Source organism: Chlamydotis macqueenii, chromosome 1, assembly GCF_036417535.1.
Source record: "Chlamydotis macqueenii isolate bChlMac1 chromosome 1, bChlMac1.mat, whole genome shotgun sequence".
NCBI classification, from domain to species: domain Eukaryota; kingdom Metazoa; phylum Chordata; class Aves; order Otidiformes; family Otididae; genus Chlamydotis; species Chlamydotis macqueenii.
The window spans coordinates 943,318-964,012 of NC_141556.1; the positions used below are offsets into that span (position 1 = coordinate 943,318).

A 20,695-nucleotide genomic window follows, 5' to 3' on the forward strand; every position below is an offset into this window, starting at 1 on the left:
TTCTCTTGAAAAATAGCTATGAATATGGAAAATAACAATTTCCAGCTACTGAATATACTGCCATCACTACATTGCATTAATATTTCACTTACAAGATGATAGTCACATAATCAAAACTGTGAGTGAGACGAGAGGCAAGACAGGGAATAAGCTGTCTCCAGAGCTGACAGAGAAATGACTGAAGTGCCTCCTGATTTTTAAAACATCCCGATCATTTGAAAAGCAAACTACATCAGCACGAGTTACCTATAAACATCTATTAAAACCTGCAAACCTCCCACCAGTGTTCAAGAAGACGCACACATAGACACCGACGGACGAAAGCCCTGCGCAGGCACGCAGCTGTGCTCGCACTCGTACCTCTTCACGGGCCAGCAGTACACGACAACAACTACTGCCGACCCCTTCCAACAGCAAAGCCTCACACGCAATAACAGAAACGCTTTCATGTCGTAGTGAAACGTCACTCCAGCCAGGCAGGAACGCGCTAGAGAGGAACCCCTGCGCCTCCGACTGATAACTCTTCAGAGGCCCTGGGCACACGACACAGCAGAATCAGTATCTCAGCTTTTCAGTTTTAACTCTGCGCATGGCTTTCTGACCAGCAACGTGGTTGCCCAGTGCCATCTTCTGTCCTTCTCTCCAGCACCTCTTCCTAATCTTCCACTCTCTCCTTCACTCCTATTCTCTCCTTTTTTAGAATTGAGATTTTCAGTGGCTCCCTTTCTCCCCAGAGCTCTCTTTTGCCTTTTCTCTCCTCTATCTCCATAAAAAAGAACTAAAAGCGAGACATAACTTAAAAAACCAAATTAACACTACAGAGCCCTATATATACATACACATTATCACGCAGACGACGCATGACGTACCATTTCCTCCCCACTCCGCACACTCTGCTGTAAGATCTCCGGTACTGCAGACAAGCCTTTGCTAGGCGCGCACAGGAGAACCAGAAGAGCCCACAGAAGGGCCCAGTTGCCAACTGGCACAGCTGCCACGAGGTACAGCTACTGCATCAAAAAACCCAGCAGCTCTTCTTGTACTCATTTCTAGACAGCACTTCACAAGAGGCCAAAAAATTTAATTTTTGCCGAAGTAAAACTAGATTGGAGTTCCTAAATTGTTCTTGCTGGAGAGGCAAGTCCCAACTTACCCAGAGCGCCTTGTTTCCAGCAACGTTAGAAGAACTTGTGTTCCATTCACTATGCAATTTTCAGTCTGCTCTCCATCAAACATGTTCTTCAGGAGTTGCTCCACACATTCCTGCCTGTTGACCAACACACAGACACGTTAGCGGTGTATGAATCAGAAGTATGCGGCAGGTGCTTTAATCACAAAACATCCACTTGGGTGTTCTGGGAAAAAAAAGGCTGCAATTTTTCTCTGGTTTGGATTTTTTTTGGTTTTTTTTTGAGAAAGAATAAAGACCTTCCTCTCTAAAGCCTCATATGACAAGACCGGCTCTACACGAGTTTTCTGAACGTGCGCACTCGTCACTAAGGTAAGACCAGGTTACAAACAGCAAGACTCCAAACCCCCTGTCGTTCTCCTTCCTCCACAGGATATACCTCTGAGCTATAAACCAGAAGACAACCCAAGTGTTAACTCAGTCAATCCAATTTGTTAACAGCAAGATGTAGCTAGTTGCTGATAGTCCAAAATTATCTGGCAGACTCGCAGAAGAAAGACAACCAACAGTGGAAGCTGACCCCTTCCATTTGCCCCTGGCAGAAGACGACCCAGGACCTGGAAACAGAGGCCAACAAACGCAAACTGTAAATCATACGCACACTTTTAGTAGTCTTAGCGATCGCCCCCTGGAACACTGTAACCAAGGCGCATCTCTCTGAGCCCTGACACTGAGCTAGGATGTCTCCCAAGCACTGACAGACTGAGGGCCAGGCGGAGGGACCAGTGCCGAGCTGTGCTGGAGGCAGAACCAGTAACGACCGTGGTCCCTTCTAGCATCAAAAGCTATTCTGACACTCAGCCGTGGCCTGAGAACGGAAGAACAACCAGCACAAAGGTAAGAGCCCACTTCTCTCTCCAGTATTTGCCCCGCTAAATGAGTAACAGACACGAGGAACACGAGGTTCAGGCCGGCACGGTTACTCATCCACAGCCACACGGCTGCAGCAGCGCCTGCCTTCGCCTCTGTACCCAGATGCTCCCCACGCTAATTCTGCAGATGTGAACGACGCTTCTCCAAAATCCAGCACTCGGCAAGCGCCTCTCAGCTTGCTAAGTCACGTGTCCAGCTAAAAACAGCATTGCTCAAGTTCACAGTCTAATTTTCACTATTTTCTAACATTCAAAACAATCTCATTTACATTTGCATAAATAAAATAGGAGATAAAAATGTAAAATACAGGAATAATGCATGAGGTAGAATTATTTTAAAAAGCAGCATCTAAATCCACTCCACCAGCACAAGTACGAGAGGCAGAGTCAGGAGAAAGAAGTCGCAGCTCACCGTGATCAACTGAAGTCACTCTCATTGCGAGCAGCCAGCGGTTACTGAAAATCTAGATTTGATATTTATTCCACAGCCCTGACTGTGGCTCCTTCTTGCCAATCATTAATTCATGATTCACAGATTAAAAAAGTTAATCAGAGAGTAAAAAAAAGTTACCAGTAATGCTTGGAAAAATCGGCCAAGAAACCTAATGAGGTACAGACCTTCAGCAGAAAGGTAAGCTGGGCAAAAAATCCCTTTTGTTCAAAATATTTTTCCTTCTAAGCAGTGAAGCAGTATGACGACTTTTAGAAATGCTTTTGAAAGCGCAAAACCACTTGTGTTTCTCTCACGGAAGTTACAGGTGCTTGAAAACGGAGAAGAGCAGGGAAGCGAGGGCGACTGGGAGCGAGAGCGACGGCAGAGGAGGGAGAAGCTGAAGATCGTCCGAGCAAAACACGAGCCAGACTTTAAATTGTAGCTTTGTATAATTCATTGTATAACAAAAAAAAACTCGCTTAAATTCTACCACCGCTGTCACAGAGGCTCTCAAAAAGACCACAGGCAGCGATCTTCTGCTCCACGCAGAGCAGGGCCCCACACCCCTCTCCAAAACTACCGAGAAAGTCTGGAAGTACCGTGTTCTCCACGGCCCACCACACCTCCCAGACCACGACTCTGGCTCAAGGTCCCGCCCTTCCCAGCTGAAATGACCGAGCTGGAGGCTCATCGCCAAACCTCAGAGGGCTCAGAACTGACACAGACCCGAGGAGACGCTGAGGGCTCCACAGCCAGGGCTGCGGTCTGCACGGGAAATCTAACACCGTGCTACGCAATCAGGCAATGCTACGGCAGGGCGCAGGACAACACGCCAGACCTGCCGTATTTCTGCAGGCACAGCATTTAAGAGCGAGCGTTTCCTTGCAGCGGCAGAGTTACAGGTCGAGCCCGTGGAAGATCCCGCGCAGCTCTGCAGGGACCGCGGGTTTTCGGCGCCCGCGTGCGGCACGGTTCACGTCCCGCTTTCACCCGCGTGCACCGGCTCCCGCTCCTGGATATTCGCGTGTGAACCGACGGCTCAGTCGGGAGAAGGGAACAGCAACGCCGCAGAAGCTAAGCAAGCTCTGGGTCAACCAGAACATGCAGAAGAGGAACGGTAAGCTCACTTTACGCCAGGGCTATCTGCTGTATTATTCACTGCACGTCCTTTGTTTCATCCCTTTTCTGTCAAAACGGTGCCTTCAGGCCCAAAAGCCTTTTTTGGTTTTAATCTCACATTGAAGCTCCAGCAGATGTTTGTAGGTTTGAAGCAAATATAGGAAGCAGCAATTTAAGCAAGTAATTTAAAACTACATTATAAAGAGCAAAGAAAAACGCCAAGGGAATAGATTGAGCTTGAAAAATCAACGTTTTCTGGTACACAGCTCATAATAAGCATGATTTGGGAAATAACTCCTAATAAAAATACTCTTTGAAAGTGCAAGTTTCTCATCAATATATTTCCTCAGTAACACCAGAGAGGTTAGCTCTGGATTTAAAAAAAAAAAAAAAACAACCAAACAACAAACTTTGAACACAAAAAGTTCTTCCAAGTTTCAGTGCAGGTTTTCTGGACACTCGACCGCCGGTTCTGAGAAGTGCTCAGCACCGCCAGCGGGATCACAAGCAGCATCACATCCTTTTTTCCAGAGAACGCCTTCTATCAAATGCAGCTTAACCCTGAAATACTTACACACAACTTCTTTTGCCAGCTGCACACGTGCACCATCCCATTACCAGACCACATCCCTGGAACAACCCAAGAGTTTCCAAACGACGGAATTCACTGGATTCCCCGCCCCACAATTATTTCAGTGACAGACCACCTTCACCTAAGTTAGACAAGATGCTGTACAAACATGGAAAACACTTAGGAACTAAAACAGCCTTTCTACTTTTTCTACCAGGCTTAAGACAATAATATTTACGAATCTTGTCTGCCACGTTTATCAATCAGAAGGTAAAAATGACTAAACCAATTACACATCTGCGTTGTGATGAGCCATCTCTACTTAAAGCACTGCACAGTGTTTCTGAGACATGCAGAGTGCTCAGGATGGTCGCAGCTGACAGGGCTTGGAGGAAAAAGAAGTGGCTGACAGTAACTCCAGCGGATTACGGGATCCACGGGGACGGTACGCAGAGAGAGGAGCTCAGTGTTCACCGCCTAGCCGCAAATAACTGGAATAACTTTTTCAACGATCAGGGAGGGCTAGAGGCATTTGAAACGTGCAGGTTGATTTCTTTCCGGGTTCAACCACACTTGAATAAAAACAGGGAGATGAGCGATCCAGTCAAAGCAGCAGGCAGGCAGACAATCTCTGGTGAGATGTCTCAGGCAGCGTCTCTGCACCACCTGATCCCTGTGGAAGCGCATGCAGCTCGTGAGGTAAGAAATCTTCAACCGATATTTGACCCAAGAGCCAAAAATAGCATACCAGAGGACACGTGGAATGTGCGAGGAGACCTCAGCAAAGGCTGGAAGGCAAGCTGACAATGCTCTGTATGAAACAAAGCGCACAGTGACACACGAGCTGCTGTGAGGGAGAACCCCTCCCGCTGTCACACCATTTTCTTCCCCATTTTGATGAACAGCAACGTCACGCTCTGAAATCCGTCTGTGTGGTGCAACACGTCCACCAGCGGGGAACAACAGCCGCTGTTTGGCCGGTGTCGCTGAAGCCTTGCACCTGAAGTCACACGTGCCATCGAGGAACACCATCAACACAGGAATGTAAAGACTTGGCTCTGTGGGATTTCCCTCTACTATGGCCATCGCACTCCACCTTCCTCCGAATTCACTGTGAGCGTTTTAGCACGCTCACGAGTAGCGCCTTGTCTCGAATCAGGCTGTGAGCTTTGGAGATCTCTAACCCTGATCCTTTGCCTTCAGACAGAGCTACAAAACCCAGAAACCTCAACAGGGGGGTTAAGTGATGCTACAGCTTAAAAACGGCATTAAAAGGTTGGCACACAGGTCAAGAGCTAAGCAAAGGCTTGACCTGCACAGCTTGCTTCTCTCCAGAGCTAGCAGTAAGCGACACCGTGAGCAGCAATCATTTTATCGACAGTTCTCTGACAGGTACTTACGATTCCAGTGCTGTGAGGAGCGGATCAGGCTCAGGTATATCCTGCAGCTGATTGCTCTGGTCTCTGCTCAATCTGATGATATCACACAGGGTCTGGGAAGCGTTTGATTGCCTCTGTAAACAAGGACAGAGCACATTTCAGTGCCGACGTCTCGACTGGGCTCATTCGGGCGGTCAGAGGAAATCTAACGCAGCTGGGAATCCAAGAAACTGGACAAATCAGAATTTTCAGGCCAAGTGCTACCATGCTCTAGATCATTCATCTGTGGAATACGACGGTGATGTGAATTACCAGAAGCACTAACAGATTCTAAAATCAAAGAGGAGGTCTTCCTGAACTTCACAGTTAAATGCGGGCAAAGATTTTCGGATTTCAAAAGAATCTGGTTTTTAATCTTCCTGACCAAGCGTGCTAACTTGCACACTTCAAACACAAGTATTTCGTTCTTACTCCTCACTATTCAGGAGGTTTCCTGTGTGAAGAAAAATAAATGGCTCGATAAAATCCTTTACAATTTAATTACTATGTATTAAAAGGCTCTAAAGTAGTATTTTGATAAATTAATCGTCTCATTCCAGCTATCAATCAGACTCTCTGCCGCTACCCTACGTGTAAGATCTTAGGCGATAATTTAGCATTTATCCCGCAGACAGCACTGCTGAAGGCATACAAATCAGCACCAACTTCCCCTTTTTCTCTCAGACGGGGGAATTTTTGCTGCGATGAGATGAGGGAATCATATTGTCGGCATTAATGCTACACCAACAGAAACCAGCGCCAGCCAGTTCCTCGCTCCCAGGAATCCGTTAGCCCCCGCGCCCACCGACGGCGAAGCGGGCCTGCTAGCGACCCACACGCTTCGTGTGGTTTTCCTGCTCAGCAGCACGGGCGGCAGTCAGCGCCCAAATGTGAAATCCAGACCCAGAGCTCCTGGCTCGGGCGCTTTGTGAAAATTATCGAAAGAAAAAAAAAAAACGGGGGGTGGGGAGGGGGCAGGGAAGAGAGAGCTCGTATAATTCCATACTCGGCTTGATTTTGTCACGGGCTCAGAGAATTGCACCTTGTGGATTTTATAGCTGAATACCTACCTACTTATGGTCTAAAAATACCTTAAAGTTACAGCGAAGGAGCTGATTGTAAGAGTTTTTCCAACAGCCTATTTCAAATAGCAGGTTCCTACTTCAAACCAAGGGAGCTACCACTGGCTGCAGATACCGGGACAAACTGAGGCAGCAGCGGAGTGAACTAAGAAACTGGCAGTAAAAGAAGTCAAAACTGGATGAAAAATACAATGAAACACTTTGGTATTGAGCTAGGGCACCAGAGGACAGGATGTCCATCCACAGACAGCATCCCTCAGTATCCCCTTCCTAAGTCACCCGGGCATTATCAGAGACAGAGGGATTCCCCTGGACCTCAGAGGACCCGCTGCCCGCAGAGACAAAACTCAGCCGTGTCATACTCACGTCCTCATCCTGGCTCGAATGGATCAGCTCCACAAGTCTCTGGATAATCTTTGCTTCGTTAAGCCACTGGAGGGAAAAGAAGGGGAAAAGAAAACCCTTGTTTGGTATCACAGAACTCAAAACAAGAGGATCTCCAAGCAGCTTTGTGTAACACAGGCTTTTCAAGAAGGGAAAGCCCTTTCCTTCTACTTTCTCATCAAAGCCACGGGCACAAACAAACTCCCCTGGCACAGACAGAACCTTCCAGTTCCTCCCTTCCCAGCTTCGCCCGCAAGCGCAGTGTCTCATCGCCGCCCGACCATCTTCACTCAGGTCTCCACCCTCCTCCTTCCAGGCGAACGGCTGGATGTCTAACATCCACCAAACTAATCGGCCAAAGCAGTCAAACTAATGCACTCCCGGATGCTTTTGAAACGACTGACCCAACATTAATTAAAAGGAAAAAAGACGGTGGAGGTTTCTGCGGTGAGATAATCTTACATCACTCCTCAGATGAGTCATGGAGAAAACGAACAGTGTCCTGCCGTCCACTTCAACCCACCCAGCATACAGCTGCGGAACCACGTAGCTCATTGAAGACCGTATTTTCAGATCTGCTTTCTGCAATTTCTTCTTCTGACATCCAGTTTGCCCAGAAGTGCAAAAAACTGGGTTCCTAAGACATTTTTCCTCACCAGTCTCTCTAACAGCCTGTCTCTTTAGATTCTTCCACTGGTTTCCAGTTTTCCAGCGTCAAAATCAAATTCCCGAACCTTCTTCTCAAGACTTCCGCAGTAGAGCTGATCCCTGCTGCGTCGTAATCCATCAGTCCTGCCGTCTCCACTGCGCTACCAAACGGGCTGTCCACCCCCCTCGGCTCACTCAGCCTACAAGCACCTTTTCTCATCTCCCTGTGCCTGGATATGACTTCCGAAACCCTTCTTTCAAATCCTAACGCTCAGTCTTCTGATGACAGCTCAGGTAGCTGACAATCAGCGATTTACCAAAACGGCTTCATCAAAATTAAAGAGATTCTCCTCATTTATATCTCCTAAAGCCCAGCGGCTCCAGTCTATCAATTATGCCTACTGCCGGTCTCCGTAACAATAAAATCGCCCTCCTCTCCTCTTCGTTACGCTGGCATGTTCCGCTTCTCATCCCCAATGACCCAGCCCACGCGTGCACAGCACCACCATCAGGAGCCCAGATTGCGACTGGGTGTTCCCGCAGCACTTGACACACTGCGTAACTCCAACAAAAAACCCCAAACACTTGTATCCACTTTCACCCGCAAGCTCCGGCTCTCCAGGTAACAGCCTCCACAGACTGGGCACAGCGGGTGCTGCGGCCTGCTCGTGGCTCTGTGCAGGGCCCGCCCGCCAGCCCGTGTCAGCAGAGGGATTTTCACCCGTTGAAGTTCCATCCACCCTCACGACTTCCACGGCCCAGAAGGGAACTACTCATTAACACTCCGGCGTCAGAGGTATTTTCTTTCCCTTGCGGAGCACAGCAAGTTAAATCCCAGCCCTCCGCTGCAGCGGCAGCTTTATTCTGTATCAGCACCCTCCCCCAGGCCCCACATCGGTTGAGCCCATGGGCGGTGCTCACTAGAAACAGGAGTTACGCCGTAAGCGAGGGCACGGTTCGCCCTCTGCCTGGACTGCCACGGCACCGGGCTCCGAGGGAAGCTGGGTGGCCAGAGAGGTGCTGAAGGGAGAGAAGCAGGATCAACCACCTGAACAAAGGAACCGCTGTTCCTGGGAACCGAGGGACACAGAAAATGGAACTCAAAAGCAAAAACTCCAACTGAAATTATGTTAAAATCAGAAAAGTGATACAAAAATTTGGTGAATTAAGACGTGAATCTGGAGGAGACCGATTCATCTGCCCTGCGGCTTTGCTGAAGAGAAGGACTTTGGCATTCACAAGAAAAGCAACGCTCTGCAACTGACTCCTCAGACAAAAGCTGGGATGCTTGCAGGACCTACCCACCCACTGAAGCACCATGGTGTCCCCTCAGCATCTCCCTGCACAGATCCACACCTGAAACACAAACTCCTCCGGCCACCAGCAGCTCAGCAGCGTGTTTACCCTCACAGACGAATGACACTCTTGCAAGGAATCCCCGGAGAGAAAACCTGCGTACGTGTAACCCGAATTACTCTACAGGAACAGGAGGACCGCAGCACGCAGGGCCAGCAAGCAAGCGGCGGTTGATGTAGCAAGATCGGTGCAACCGCAGCGGTGACACGCAAGAGGGCACAGTTCCCACCGCCAGCTGGGGCAGCTGCGTCTGGCACACGGGAGGTCTCAGTCCACGTGGAGCTCCTGGGAGGAGGCATGGCCAACCAGGCCCCAGGCTGCAGGGAGCCGCTGGCGCTTCTCCACGGCGGAGGCAACGTCCCTCACCCCCAGCAGATGCACTCTCACCAAGGCACTGTGCTGCCAGGTGATGGGAGCGATGGCTAGAGGTGAAAAGAAAACGTAATATATCCGGGAGGAACAGAGTTCCAACGGGGCTTTTCTGCAGAGACCGTGGAAACGGTCAGGGTTTCCTGGCCCCTAACTTTGCGTGGAAGAAGGAACAGCTAGGGACTACACAGCAATTAGAGGACAGAGGCTCCCAGGTCGGGAGTGGCTGGAAGCTGGCAAGATGAGAAAAGTTCCTTCAGCACCAGGAGATGTGCACTTCCAGAACCGACACAACGGCTTGGCGCTAAGAGGCGAGCAGGAGCAGGTTTCCTCAAGGGAGCCAGAGCCACCTGAGCCTGACGCTCACCGACGGCAGAGGAAGCGGCCGCCGTGCATGGCTGGAGACGCCCTTCTGCGGGGAACGAAGAACCCGCTCACTGCCAGATCTGCTGTTCCGACAAGCGCGCTGCCTGCCAGCAGCTCGGACTCCCCAGCACGTGGGGAGGCTGCCAAGGCTCCTCCAGCCCTTGGACGACCACTCCTTCCCCCTGACGCCACGTGTGCACCGACACCGCTGCCAGGGGCCATCTCGGGCGTATCACGAGTCACCACAGGGCCCTGCTGCACTGAAGCCCCGGATCAGCCCCCGTGCTGCCCGTCACGTCCTTTGCCAGGTTCAGCTCAGGCTGAGCTCTGGACCTGGGTTCAGCTCAGGCAGAGCTCTGGACCTGGGTTTTTTCCCTGTGCTATGATGGCTATCCATGTTAGACTCTGACAAAAAGGGTACACGAAACTGCGGCTACAAGAGGTGAAAACCGGAAGATCAGTTCAACCACAGAGCTACTGAGCTTGCGAGAGGTTTCTGCAGAAGCCATGGTCCACGCCTGGGTGCTCCTCACCAGCACGCAGGGAGAAGAGATGGACCCAGCCAGGACAAGCAGATTTCTCTTCCGAATAACAGGGACCCCATTCTCCGGAATACCAAGGAAAGCGTGTCAGGTATGCCGGATGGTGACTCCCACCCCGCAACGCAAAGGGAAGGTCTGGCGGTGAGACCCCAGCGACTCACTGCTCCAGCTGAGCCACAGCAGGTTCTCTCCTCCAGACCTGAACCAGGAAGACAGGCTGGTTCTCCTCCGTGAAGACTACACAACAGAAGCTGCACTTCTTGTCACTAAGGCAAGCACGAGAAGGGATATCCACAATAACCGGATCTGCTTCACATAAATTCCCAGTACACGCCGGCAAAAACCGACGTGGAGTCCTCTCACAGCGGTCGTGCCTCTCCACATTCTTGGAGGTAAGATTTTCTATTAATGGCATGCAGACAGAGGACAGACTTGTTTGATGCCACTTATCTGTCCTGATATTAAAAGTGCTTCAAGAAGCAACCTGTATCCGAGCTTTCCTGCTGCACAAGAATTAAATTATTTAAAGTCAGTATGATTTCCTTCACAAATCCAGAGACGTTTCAGGATCAAGTGACAGCGATCAAAGAGAACATGCTGTCACCCATCTGCACGATGTCAGATTTGTCCGAGGATATCAAAACGTAGGTGCCTGAAAGACAAGCCTGCTGCAAGGACCTCCTTAGAGGCGTCTGATGAAGACTCCCGGAGTATCTTCAATTGTGAGAGTCCAGGAACGGGGGAGGCAGAGCTGTAAAGATGCAACGTAGACAACAGATTATTTCGCGTACATCGCACCTGCCCATGGGCTGCTGAACCCGGAGGCTTCCTTGTGCAGTGCTGCTCCTGTCCAGCTCGGGACGGAAGCATGGAAGAACAGTTCGTGCTAGCGAGGTTTTTTCCTGGTGGCACAGCTCTCCAAAATAACCACATCCGAGCTACACGAACAAAGCATTCCTCTGTCGTGCACGACCAGAAGGAAAGGGATAAAGAATTATCATGTTTTCATGTTAACTGTATGCCCTCAACGACAGATCGAGGAAGAGAAAGGGGAAAAGCACCACAAACTGTAGTTCTGCAACCAAGCAGTAAGGAGGCGAGAGCAGGACTGCCTCTTCTGTGGTGATGCCAGCTCACAGCACTCGTGGAATTGCCGGCACAGCTCCACTCGGCACTGGAACTGAAACGCTCGCGCTAGGACCGTGAGAACCTCCGCCCTGGCTGACACCATCCAGCAACAGGTAGGCAAGGCCACCCCAAGCACACACTTCAGAAGGTCCATCCAGTAGCAAACAGAGCAGAGAATGGAGCCACCAGCACCGTCCAGCTACCACAGCCTAAGGATCTCCGAAATGGAAGGCCAGAGAACAAGACTCCTGTGCGAGTATCAGGGAGCGTCTAACCCACGAGTCAAAGCGACAGCGTGGACACCAAAGCCCTAAGGAGAGGTGCTGTGGGACTTGTCATGCACAAGATAATTTTGTTTCACTTCAGATATCATCTTCATAAACCTGACACTAAAACACCACCTTTCCGGACAACAAACCGACTGAAGTTCTCGGAAGGGTTTTGCCAGCACAACGTCAGGTGGAGAAGCGGCCTTTTCACACCCCGGAGTGACGTGCCCTCCACAGCAGCCCCTTCCAGCAGTTTTCAGCGTTTCCCAAGTCCCACAAACACCACATGGAAGGCATTTTGTTGTTCAGATGACACTGGGAAGTGCCCAACCTGGAGACCCTGATGGAATGTTAGACCTCCGTAGGTACCAGCCAGGAGCAGAGTACATCAATACTAAAACTTTAAACACCAAGTCTAATTTCTGTCGCTGTGCTACAAAAGTAATCGATAAACAGCCAGCCAGAGCTCTGCGGCACAGGATGCCTACCCAAAGCACCAGCTGCTGCACGGTGCAAGATGTGCAAGCAGGAAACCCCCTGAACACGGCATTTAAAGACACGCTTTAACACAGCGCTGTTAGTGACCGACGCTTGCATGCAGGTTCCACACATGGACAGAGCAATCAACCGCCCGGAAACCGTTTAACAGAAGATGAGAGCGCATAGGAATTCATGGCAAACATACAAGAAGTTAATTAAATGCACACAGATAAAAAAAGCAGCTCAGATCCAGATCACAAGAGAGAGGGACTCGGCTGTGCTGGCTGACGAGGGGTGCACGGTCTAACACGCTGCTCGACCGACCATGCTCTCCGTAAGTTCAGCAGTGGGAGAAGAGTGGCTAAGCAGGAGGAAGAAGCTGGGATCATCCAACTGCAGCTGTACGAGTTCCTGGAAAACCAGTAATAGTACTTTTCCTCTTGCTAAAACTCAAATGAGCCCGACACCTCTCTGAGGTGCGCAGCATCTCAAAGAAAGCAAACCGTTCACATCCGTTCTAGCCACAAGCTGACAAGCAGTATTTTTGTCCTGATGTGATGCAAAGCTAAAGCAGTCCATGAAGTCTAACTTATTTCTAATACCTACCAAAAATCAAAAGACTTATGTTTCTGAATACACTGCCAAAGTTGCTGGTAAGCGCCCTCTCTAAACATCCTGTCCCAAATGTCAATATTGCTACTGCTTTCTGTATTTCTGAGAAGTCCTTAAGCCATCAAATCTTTCGGTGCTTGGGGATAATACTCGCATTAAGACTATTTGGAAAAAAACCTTCAGGAGCACTCCGGTGCCAGCTGGTATCTTCAATTTGTTTTCATTTTTTTGGCTATCGCAATGGCTGTCCTGCACCAGTGAGCCCAGCCTGGCCCCAGTATCCTGATGGACTCACCAGTGCTGAGCAGAGGGGAGCGATCCCCGCCCTCACCGCTCCGGCTGCCCTCGGACCATCATGGCCTGGGCTGCGGCTGGGCCTTTTCTGCAAAGCTGCTTTCTCTTCCAGTGAATCCCCCATCACCATTATCCTCTGCCAGTCCACCCCTCGAAGGCTGTTTCCTCCCACCCCCTTCCTTGGTATCGCTACCTGACGTCTAGCCCATCGCATCGCCAACCTTCCCGTCAAAAAACAAAGACTTCCTCTCACGGGCGGATGCCCGGACAGCTCTGCAAGGACTGACTTCTGCCCATATTTTTTTCCTTCTCCAGAACAGCGTGTGCACTGCGCGATGCAGCGTAAGGCTGAGAGAAGGAATCGAGCAAGGGTGACCATCCACTGCTGAGGCTGTGCAAAGAACATCCACCTGCTCAGCGGCGGCGTGCTCAGCGCCCGGACACGGAAGACTTAGGCCACAAAGCGTGCCAAACCCATGGATGCTGGTGCGGGCTTCAGTGACCCCAGTGCAGGTTTAGCTCTGAGAGGGAGCTGAAGGAGGTTTTTTCCCTCCAGTCCTGCACATCTGCCCACTGAAGGGGGATGAGACAGCCCCAGGCAGAGCGGGCTATGAAGGGAGAAACACTTGCCCTCCAGGCAAACGAAGCAGCCCGATGCGAGATGTCGTAAGGCTGCCTGCTACAGAGGAAGGAGGAGGAGGAGGCACGAGGTATCGTCTACAAAAATCACATACCCCCTCCAACACGGCCAGGAATTAAACGCATTACTGTCCCAAACCATCAGTCTGAAACTCGGAACGCTGGGAAACATTACAGATTTCCTTTGTCAAAGCACCAACAGCTAGAGTAAACAGTGGTGGCTACACAGAAAAACGAGCTGCAAACCCTTCGCTGCCCAAGGCCGAAGCAGGCCTGCTCCGCGTGCAGGCTGCGGACAGGCTGAAGTACCCGCAGCGACTGACAGGCAGGCTCAGCACGAAGAAGAGCAGTTTCCAGAAGAGTGGGCTGACTCTCACAACGAATGACAACAGGAATTCTATTTCTTTAAGACATAAACAAACAAAACCTCTTGTTCCCAACGTTGTAAAGACAAAAAGCAGCAGATTCTCACATTCAGCACTTCCTGCCGTAGCGTCGCGGGCTCCACGCAGCTGATCAGACGGAGCAGGAGGTCCATCATTGCTGACGTGTCTATATGCTTCAGCACCAGGCTAATGAATTTGTCTTTTTTCCTTAAAAACGCAATCACCTGAAAATAAAAGGGTCATCATCAGTTGCTAGCACGACACAGGGACATGGCACACAGAACTTCCTGTACTCCACCTTCTTGTCTCAACCAACCAATCTTGACCCAAAACGGCTACCAGGTTGAGAAACCCTCCGGAGAACGAGAGAAGAGAACAACACTCCTGTTCCAAGGCAATACTCAATCCATTTCTAGCTATCTTTTCTTTCTTCTATGCCGCAAACAAACCCAAGCCCATAAAATAAGAGTGACGAGAAGCTGGTGAAGCGGGAGAATTTTCCGTTCCACTCAGGCTCTCTGCAGCCTTCATCTAAAACCAATTCCGAACTGGAGCGCGTGTATTCCTAACCCACTGCTCGGCTCGTGTTCCCAGCACCCGCTCTAGAGGCGCAAGGCTGAGGCGCTGTTTCTGTAACAAGACGGTTCTGGGCAATGATCAAAGGACGCGTTAGTGTGCCGTAGCACGAAAATAAAGCTGTCGCTGTGGCACAGGCATAGCCCAGCTTCTGCAGATCTGGAACCAGAACTACGCAAAGGTGTCCCAACGAGCCAGCACCTCCCCCAGCTGAGGAAGCCTGAAGAACTTTTCAGAGCCTACATTTCCACCCCAACCTCAACGCTGAGCACAGTGGGCTATTTTTCAGCTCTAAGAACACAATGAGATGAGGAGGGTAGCAACGACACTGCCATACAACGCAAACATTCGTGAGTTTGTGCTTACAGAGCAGGACAAATCTAATCACTACCTGTTCTGTTTTTCTTGCAATGAGATTCCCAATAGTCTTACTGAAGAAACTGGCAAGCAAAGGGTTCAGAGGAGGCTCGTGATCCAAGAAGTCGTAGAGGATATTCAGCAGAGTTTCATCCCCTCCCAGCTTGTCGTTGATCTGCGGCACGTCGGAGGTCAGCAGTTCACAGGCGGTGTTTGGATATCTGGAAGGACAGAACCAGAGCAACTAAAGGTGAAATGAAAACTCTGAAGGAAATCTTCCCTTACGGCAGTTATGAAGAGGAGGAGGATCACCCTTCCTGGAGACAGGGCAAAAACCACCACGCCAGAAACAAGGGTCACCTGCATTAACGGCACATTTTAAGGAAACGCTGTTTCCTGTAGCACAGTGTGGTGGTTGGGGTTTTCTACCACTGAATTATGCATCTCAGCCACCTTCAAAGTGATGTTTAAAAGTGATGCTTAATCAGTTTCAAAACACTCAAAATCTCTTAAAAATCTTTTAACGTTAATCCATTTGCACAACTAAAACTAGCCCCAAATTGAAGGCTGATTTGAAGAACGCATATTTTAGCAGGTTTCTGTAATATTTCTGAAAATTCATCCTTTCCACTACTGGAGTTGAATTAAAAATGAGCATCTTTTCTTTTTTTTTTTTTCAAATCACAAGGACCAGAATGTAGAGACAGAACACTAGATCTAACACAAAGCTCCTAACACACGAGCATACGCTACGTACAAGAGCAAGCCATTCATACCCAACCTTTGAGTTCAATTTTTTGGTAACGGCTACAATCTTCTGGAACACTAACTTGTTTTTCAGAACTATTACCGGGCTTGGTCTAGAGAATTTTGCTCGCTTACATCAGAATATGAAATTATATTTGACAGCTAATGAAATCCTTTTTTTTCCCCTGACCTTGTTTCCTGCTCTTCCAGGCGGCGCTCTCAGAAACGGGCCAGAGACGTGATCAGAAGAGGTAACAGCGCGTTTGGAATTAGTGATATGTTTGGAATGAGACAAAGCGTCAAACACTAAAGTGCACGCACACAAAACAATAATCTGTGAAGTCAACACAAAAAACTGCTTTTTGGGGACTGTCAGCTTTGCCAAAACACTGAGTTTCTCCGGGCTGAGGTTCCACACAAAAAGCCCGCTGTGCCGCGCAGCTGACGGCACTGCTCCGCGAACGCTGCACGGCTTCGGCCTCCCCATCGCTCGCGGGACGCAGGAACGACGCAGGGGCCAGGAGGCTGTCCTGCACGCACACCGCAACACCGCAACTCATCTCGCTGCTTTTTAGTTTTTTAAAACCTCATTTGAGCATCTCACTGTTGGATTTGTGCCTTAACTCCCTACTGCCGCTCCGGTCCATCCAGGAAAGGGGCTTGAGAACTCCTCCGGAAAAGACCTCTTCCCTGGCACCGAGGTTATTGCGATCAGCGGCTCATCGGCGCTCGGAAACGCAACCTGGCACTGAACTGCCGCACTGTTCCCACGGTTTCAGTGAAGTATATGATCCTACACTCAAAAGGGAGCTGACCTTACTGCCAAGCCCCGATTCACTCTTACCCCGCTGACCGTTCAAAGCCTCTGGCCGGGCTGCTCGGGCGGCTCAGCGGCCCCAGGCGCGCAGCAGCGACTGCACGCTGAACTCCCGCCGCCTGCCCCTTCTTACCCCGCTCCCTAAAGCGGCTCCGGTTTGTTAGCAAGCGATACGGAATAACGACAAAGCCCATCCTTTACAGCTGGAGTGTTTCCTCTCTGTTCTCCATACGCAGAGTCGGTTATCTTTTTTTTTCCAAAAGCAAAAGTAAAGTTTACTATGGATTTTAATAACAGCCAACTAAATTAGCAACACTGAAAAAGCTACAAAATACCCTTGCTGCAAACGCATGTTCACTCTTTAAGAGTGCGCTCACTTTCCAGCGGAATTACTGTGGGTCCTTGGCAATTCCAGCCCAGTTCTTGGAGTGACCAGACACCGGGACTGCTGGCAATCACACAAAAGGAACAGACAGGAAGAACGCTGTCTCGCCCTGTGCATTCACAGCACGCCCCTGTCTCAAGGACAGCACATTGAGCATGCCATGGATAAAGCCACCACCGCCCCGGCCCAGCCATCAGGAAGGGAAGATCCCATTTCATCCTACGTGGCTGCTCCTGGCACCTGCACCTCTTCCATGCAGCTCTCTTCAGCCGAGTGCTCTTCCCATGGGTTTCCCTCAGCTGCACCCGGGCGTCAGGGACGCGCGGCTTCCATCGCCGTGCTGGACGCGCGGCTCAGCGGCAGGATGCTCTGCTGGCCCTTGGCTCTTCTCAGTTCACAGCTCGAGCTGCAGCTTCCTTTCCGTTACTGTGCTTTCAAGTGCATCCCTCTATGCCAATCTTAACCGTAACAACTTACGGGTTTGATTTTCTTATAGTCATTTAACAGAGTTTTTACTTTGGAAGACATTCCAGACCTCAGCCGTCTCAGTTTAAGCCTTACTCTACTCATTACAGCTCCATTTGGTTCTTAACGAGGAAGACGCTTCTTGCCCTGGCAGTACACAGAGGCTGCAGACAAGCGCTGCAGCACGAGAACTTCTCCAGCACACACCCTGAACTGCTCTGACAGAGCCTTGCTCTTCCGACCACGAACACGCGCCTGCCTTGCGCTGAGTGACTCCAGTATCCCGCCCAGGAGGACTCCAGAGCCTTCCCCACGACGTCAAAGCCAACGTGAAGCCCGTCAATGCGCACGCGTCACTTGGGCCATCGGTCCCTACGCACCCAGCGCTGACCGTATCTGCTTTACTACTGCTGCCCATCTAACATCAGGAAATCGTTCTGCCTTTTAAGTAACCTGAGTAATTCTGCACTACCAGCTTTCCACATTCACAATAATTCATTCCTCCTCTCATTTCCTGGGTGAATACATCAGACGGCACAGGACTCAGCAGCGCGACACCAGAAAGCTGGAACGGGCATTTTCCCTCACCTGTATTTCTTCTCTTTAAACAGTTTTGACTGACGACAGAACCCTTCTGTTATCCCAGGACAGCTCGTTTTCAGCAGTCTCTGACAAGGGACTCATCTTTCCAGGTCTGCACGTACGCCCCGTTAGGCGTACCGCCGTCATCCAGGTGTTCCTCCGACTCCAGCAAACCCAGGTCCCGAACTGAAGCGTCACCTCTACGCAAGCAGGACGTGTGACGGCCCAGAGTCACCGTTGAGAGGTGTCGATCAATCACAACGCCACATCAGAGATTTTCCAACGTGCACAATGCAGAAGGCAGATTTCCTGGCTCACAGAACTGGTGTCCTGTTTGCCGCTCCCAGACCACGGGTTTTAAGGTTGGCCAGGTGAGCAACTTTGTATTTGAATTCCTTTAAATCACTCGGGAGAACACCAGCCAGCCCTAACAATTCTACTGATTTTGTTGCACAGATGCTCCAGTTTCAGCCAGTTCCTCAGACTACTCCCCTGTACAGAAAGATGTCACTGGAATCTCCCGCGAAGTCTCTGAAGCAAGCACGAACCAGCTTGATTCCATTTTCTGCTACGGTTCCATCCTCCCTTTTACACCCGGAACCCTGCGCATTCCCAGAGAGGCTTCCTTGTTTTGCTGCGTCTGGAGCACCAGTGGTTCTGCCTTTAGCAAACCGCTCCTCAGAATGCCTTTGTTCAGTCTCACGGAGTAACCAGCCCCAGACACAACCTCCCTTCTGTGAGGATGTACTTTCACCTGGAATGGACTATTTGTTTCCAGCCAGGCCAGTTTTCTACTTCGGGATTGTTAAAGAAAATTCCCAATACAAGCTCTGCACTTACCACGAGCCACTAAAACGCTTCCAGGCCGGCTGTGAGCTTTCCACGCTCTCACGGTACCGTTCACCTCCCAACCAGCCTCCCCATACTGATGTACTCCCATTGCTAAAAGTCACAAAACCAACCCCCAAGCCCGTAATAATGCTGTTTATGTCTTTTCTGCTCCTAAGAGGATGTTACATCTGAGCACATTACGGCTCCTATTACAAAGCGATTTTACAACAGCTACGTTTCTCAGAGCCCCCCAGGGTATAGGGAGAGCGATTTCTCCGTTTTCTGGCTCACTGCTCCACGCAAAAGGCATTCCCCGTTCCTAAAAACTCACACCCCCTGCCTCCCTGGGATACGTCTCCTGTCAACAGCAGGATGAACCCAACCTCTTGTTACAGCCCGCTCTGCTCCTGCGGCACCCGCAGCCTCCGAGCTTCGCAGTCAGATCCGATACTCCCCCGCTTCCCTAACGCTCGGCATCCCAGCCCGAAAGGTGTCCACGCCGCGGCTGCCCCTCAGCCCCCCGTCCCCAGCCCACTCACACGAGCGGAGCCGGCTCTGCCTCTCCCGTAAGCTGCACTCCCGCCTCTGCACGGCCTCAGCAGGCTTAGGAGGCACCCTAGGATGCCAAGCAGCTCACTCGAACCAGACGTTACAGCTCAGATAGCTTATACACTTCAACCGCTTCACGTCTTCATCTGGCTGCCCAGCCTTGCACGCCAGGCTTAGACGGGGATTTACCGTCGCGTTTTCCTCTCCGCATTTTCCCTTCTGAACTTTATGAACTTCCATCCTACCGAGGTTTCAAGAACAAAGCATTCTTATGATTCCATCTCCACAGCACGCGTTATTCCGAGGTGCATCTCCTCCCAAACCTGTCCAGCTTCTCCCCTGCTCCAGTTTGAAAACTTCCATTATCTTTTCTTAAGAGCCAAAAATTGGATTCCATTTGGATTTAGACAGAGTCTCAGCCTTTACTTATTCCAAAAGCTTCCCCCAATAAGCTTAAATCCTCTTTCCCCTCTCCAGCACCTCACCATGCTTTGAAAATGCTTCTCTGCCTGGTCTACGTACAATACTGGAAGCATTTCCAAAAAATACTTCATAAAGATCAGCTCTACGTGTCCTGGCAGGTCACTACACACTTCTGCAGCCATCAGAGTCACTCTGTCCACGGTGCACAACCACAGCTCCCACCACGCACCAGCTTTTCGAGCAGGCTCCTTACAGACCGCTCCTAGAAGAGGACAAAGATACAATGCCATCATCTGATGAAGAGATGGGAGAACGAGACCGCTGCCTTAAGGCCGTCCCAACACAAGGCTTTCTTCTGTCTCGCCAGCACAGGGGACTGCAGCACCGGAGACCGGCCTCTTCCCACCAGTGCCCACGCCACACGCTGCCTTCAAAAGCCGATGAAAAGGCGTATGATCCTGCACGTGACGTTCAAGGGCGCCTGTGAGTAAACACTCTCATATCGAGTTTCCCTCCTCATTTTGGTTTGCATCAAGGATTTTCCTTCTTGAGAAATTTTTGTTTGTCCCCACTTCCCTTACTCTTAGCCTGGTTACAACAGGAAAAGGTTTGCACTTCCACCCCTCAGCCCACAGGATCAGACATAAATCTAACAGCAGTCACAAATATCTCAAAAAGAAGAGGACTTTAAAATACGCTCTGGTTAACCGTAGCGGCATCCTACGGTGACACAGAGACCGTACGGCACGGCGCTGGAATCCCTCACCCTCTCCTCCAGCAAAATACGCCCAGATTCCAGCAAACGA

General features: G+C 50.4%; 1 protein-coding gene across 4 annotated transcripts in view; it reads right to left on the minus strand.

Annotated features, from left to right (window-relative positions):
• PPP6R2 (protein phosphatase 6 regulatory subunit 2) overlaps positions 1–20,695 on the minus strand; it is a 96,947-nt gene that overhangs the window by 30,138 nt on the left and 46,114 nt on the right. For 3 of the 4 annotated variants that reach the window (XM_086743817.1, XM_086743807.1, XM_086743824.1), the window contains 5 exons: positions 15,125–15,311; positions 14,244–14,381; positions 7,051–7,116; positions 5,585–5,697; positions 1,154–1,267 (listed from right to left, as the gene is read on the minus strand). In XM_086743817.1, coding sequence (XP_086599943.1) covers positions 1,154–1,267; positions 5,585–5,697; positions 7,051–7,116; positions 14,244–14,381; positions 15,125–15,311 — 618 coding nt within the window. Of the gene's footprint in view, positions 1–1,153; positions 1,268–5,584; positions 5,698–7,050; positions 7,117–14,243; positions 14,382–15,124; positions 15,312–20,695 lie in introns of those variants that run through there. The other variant, XM_086743830.1, reaches the window with a different exon arrangement.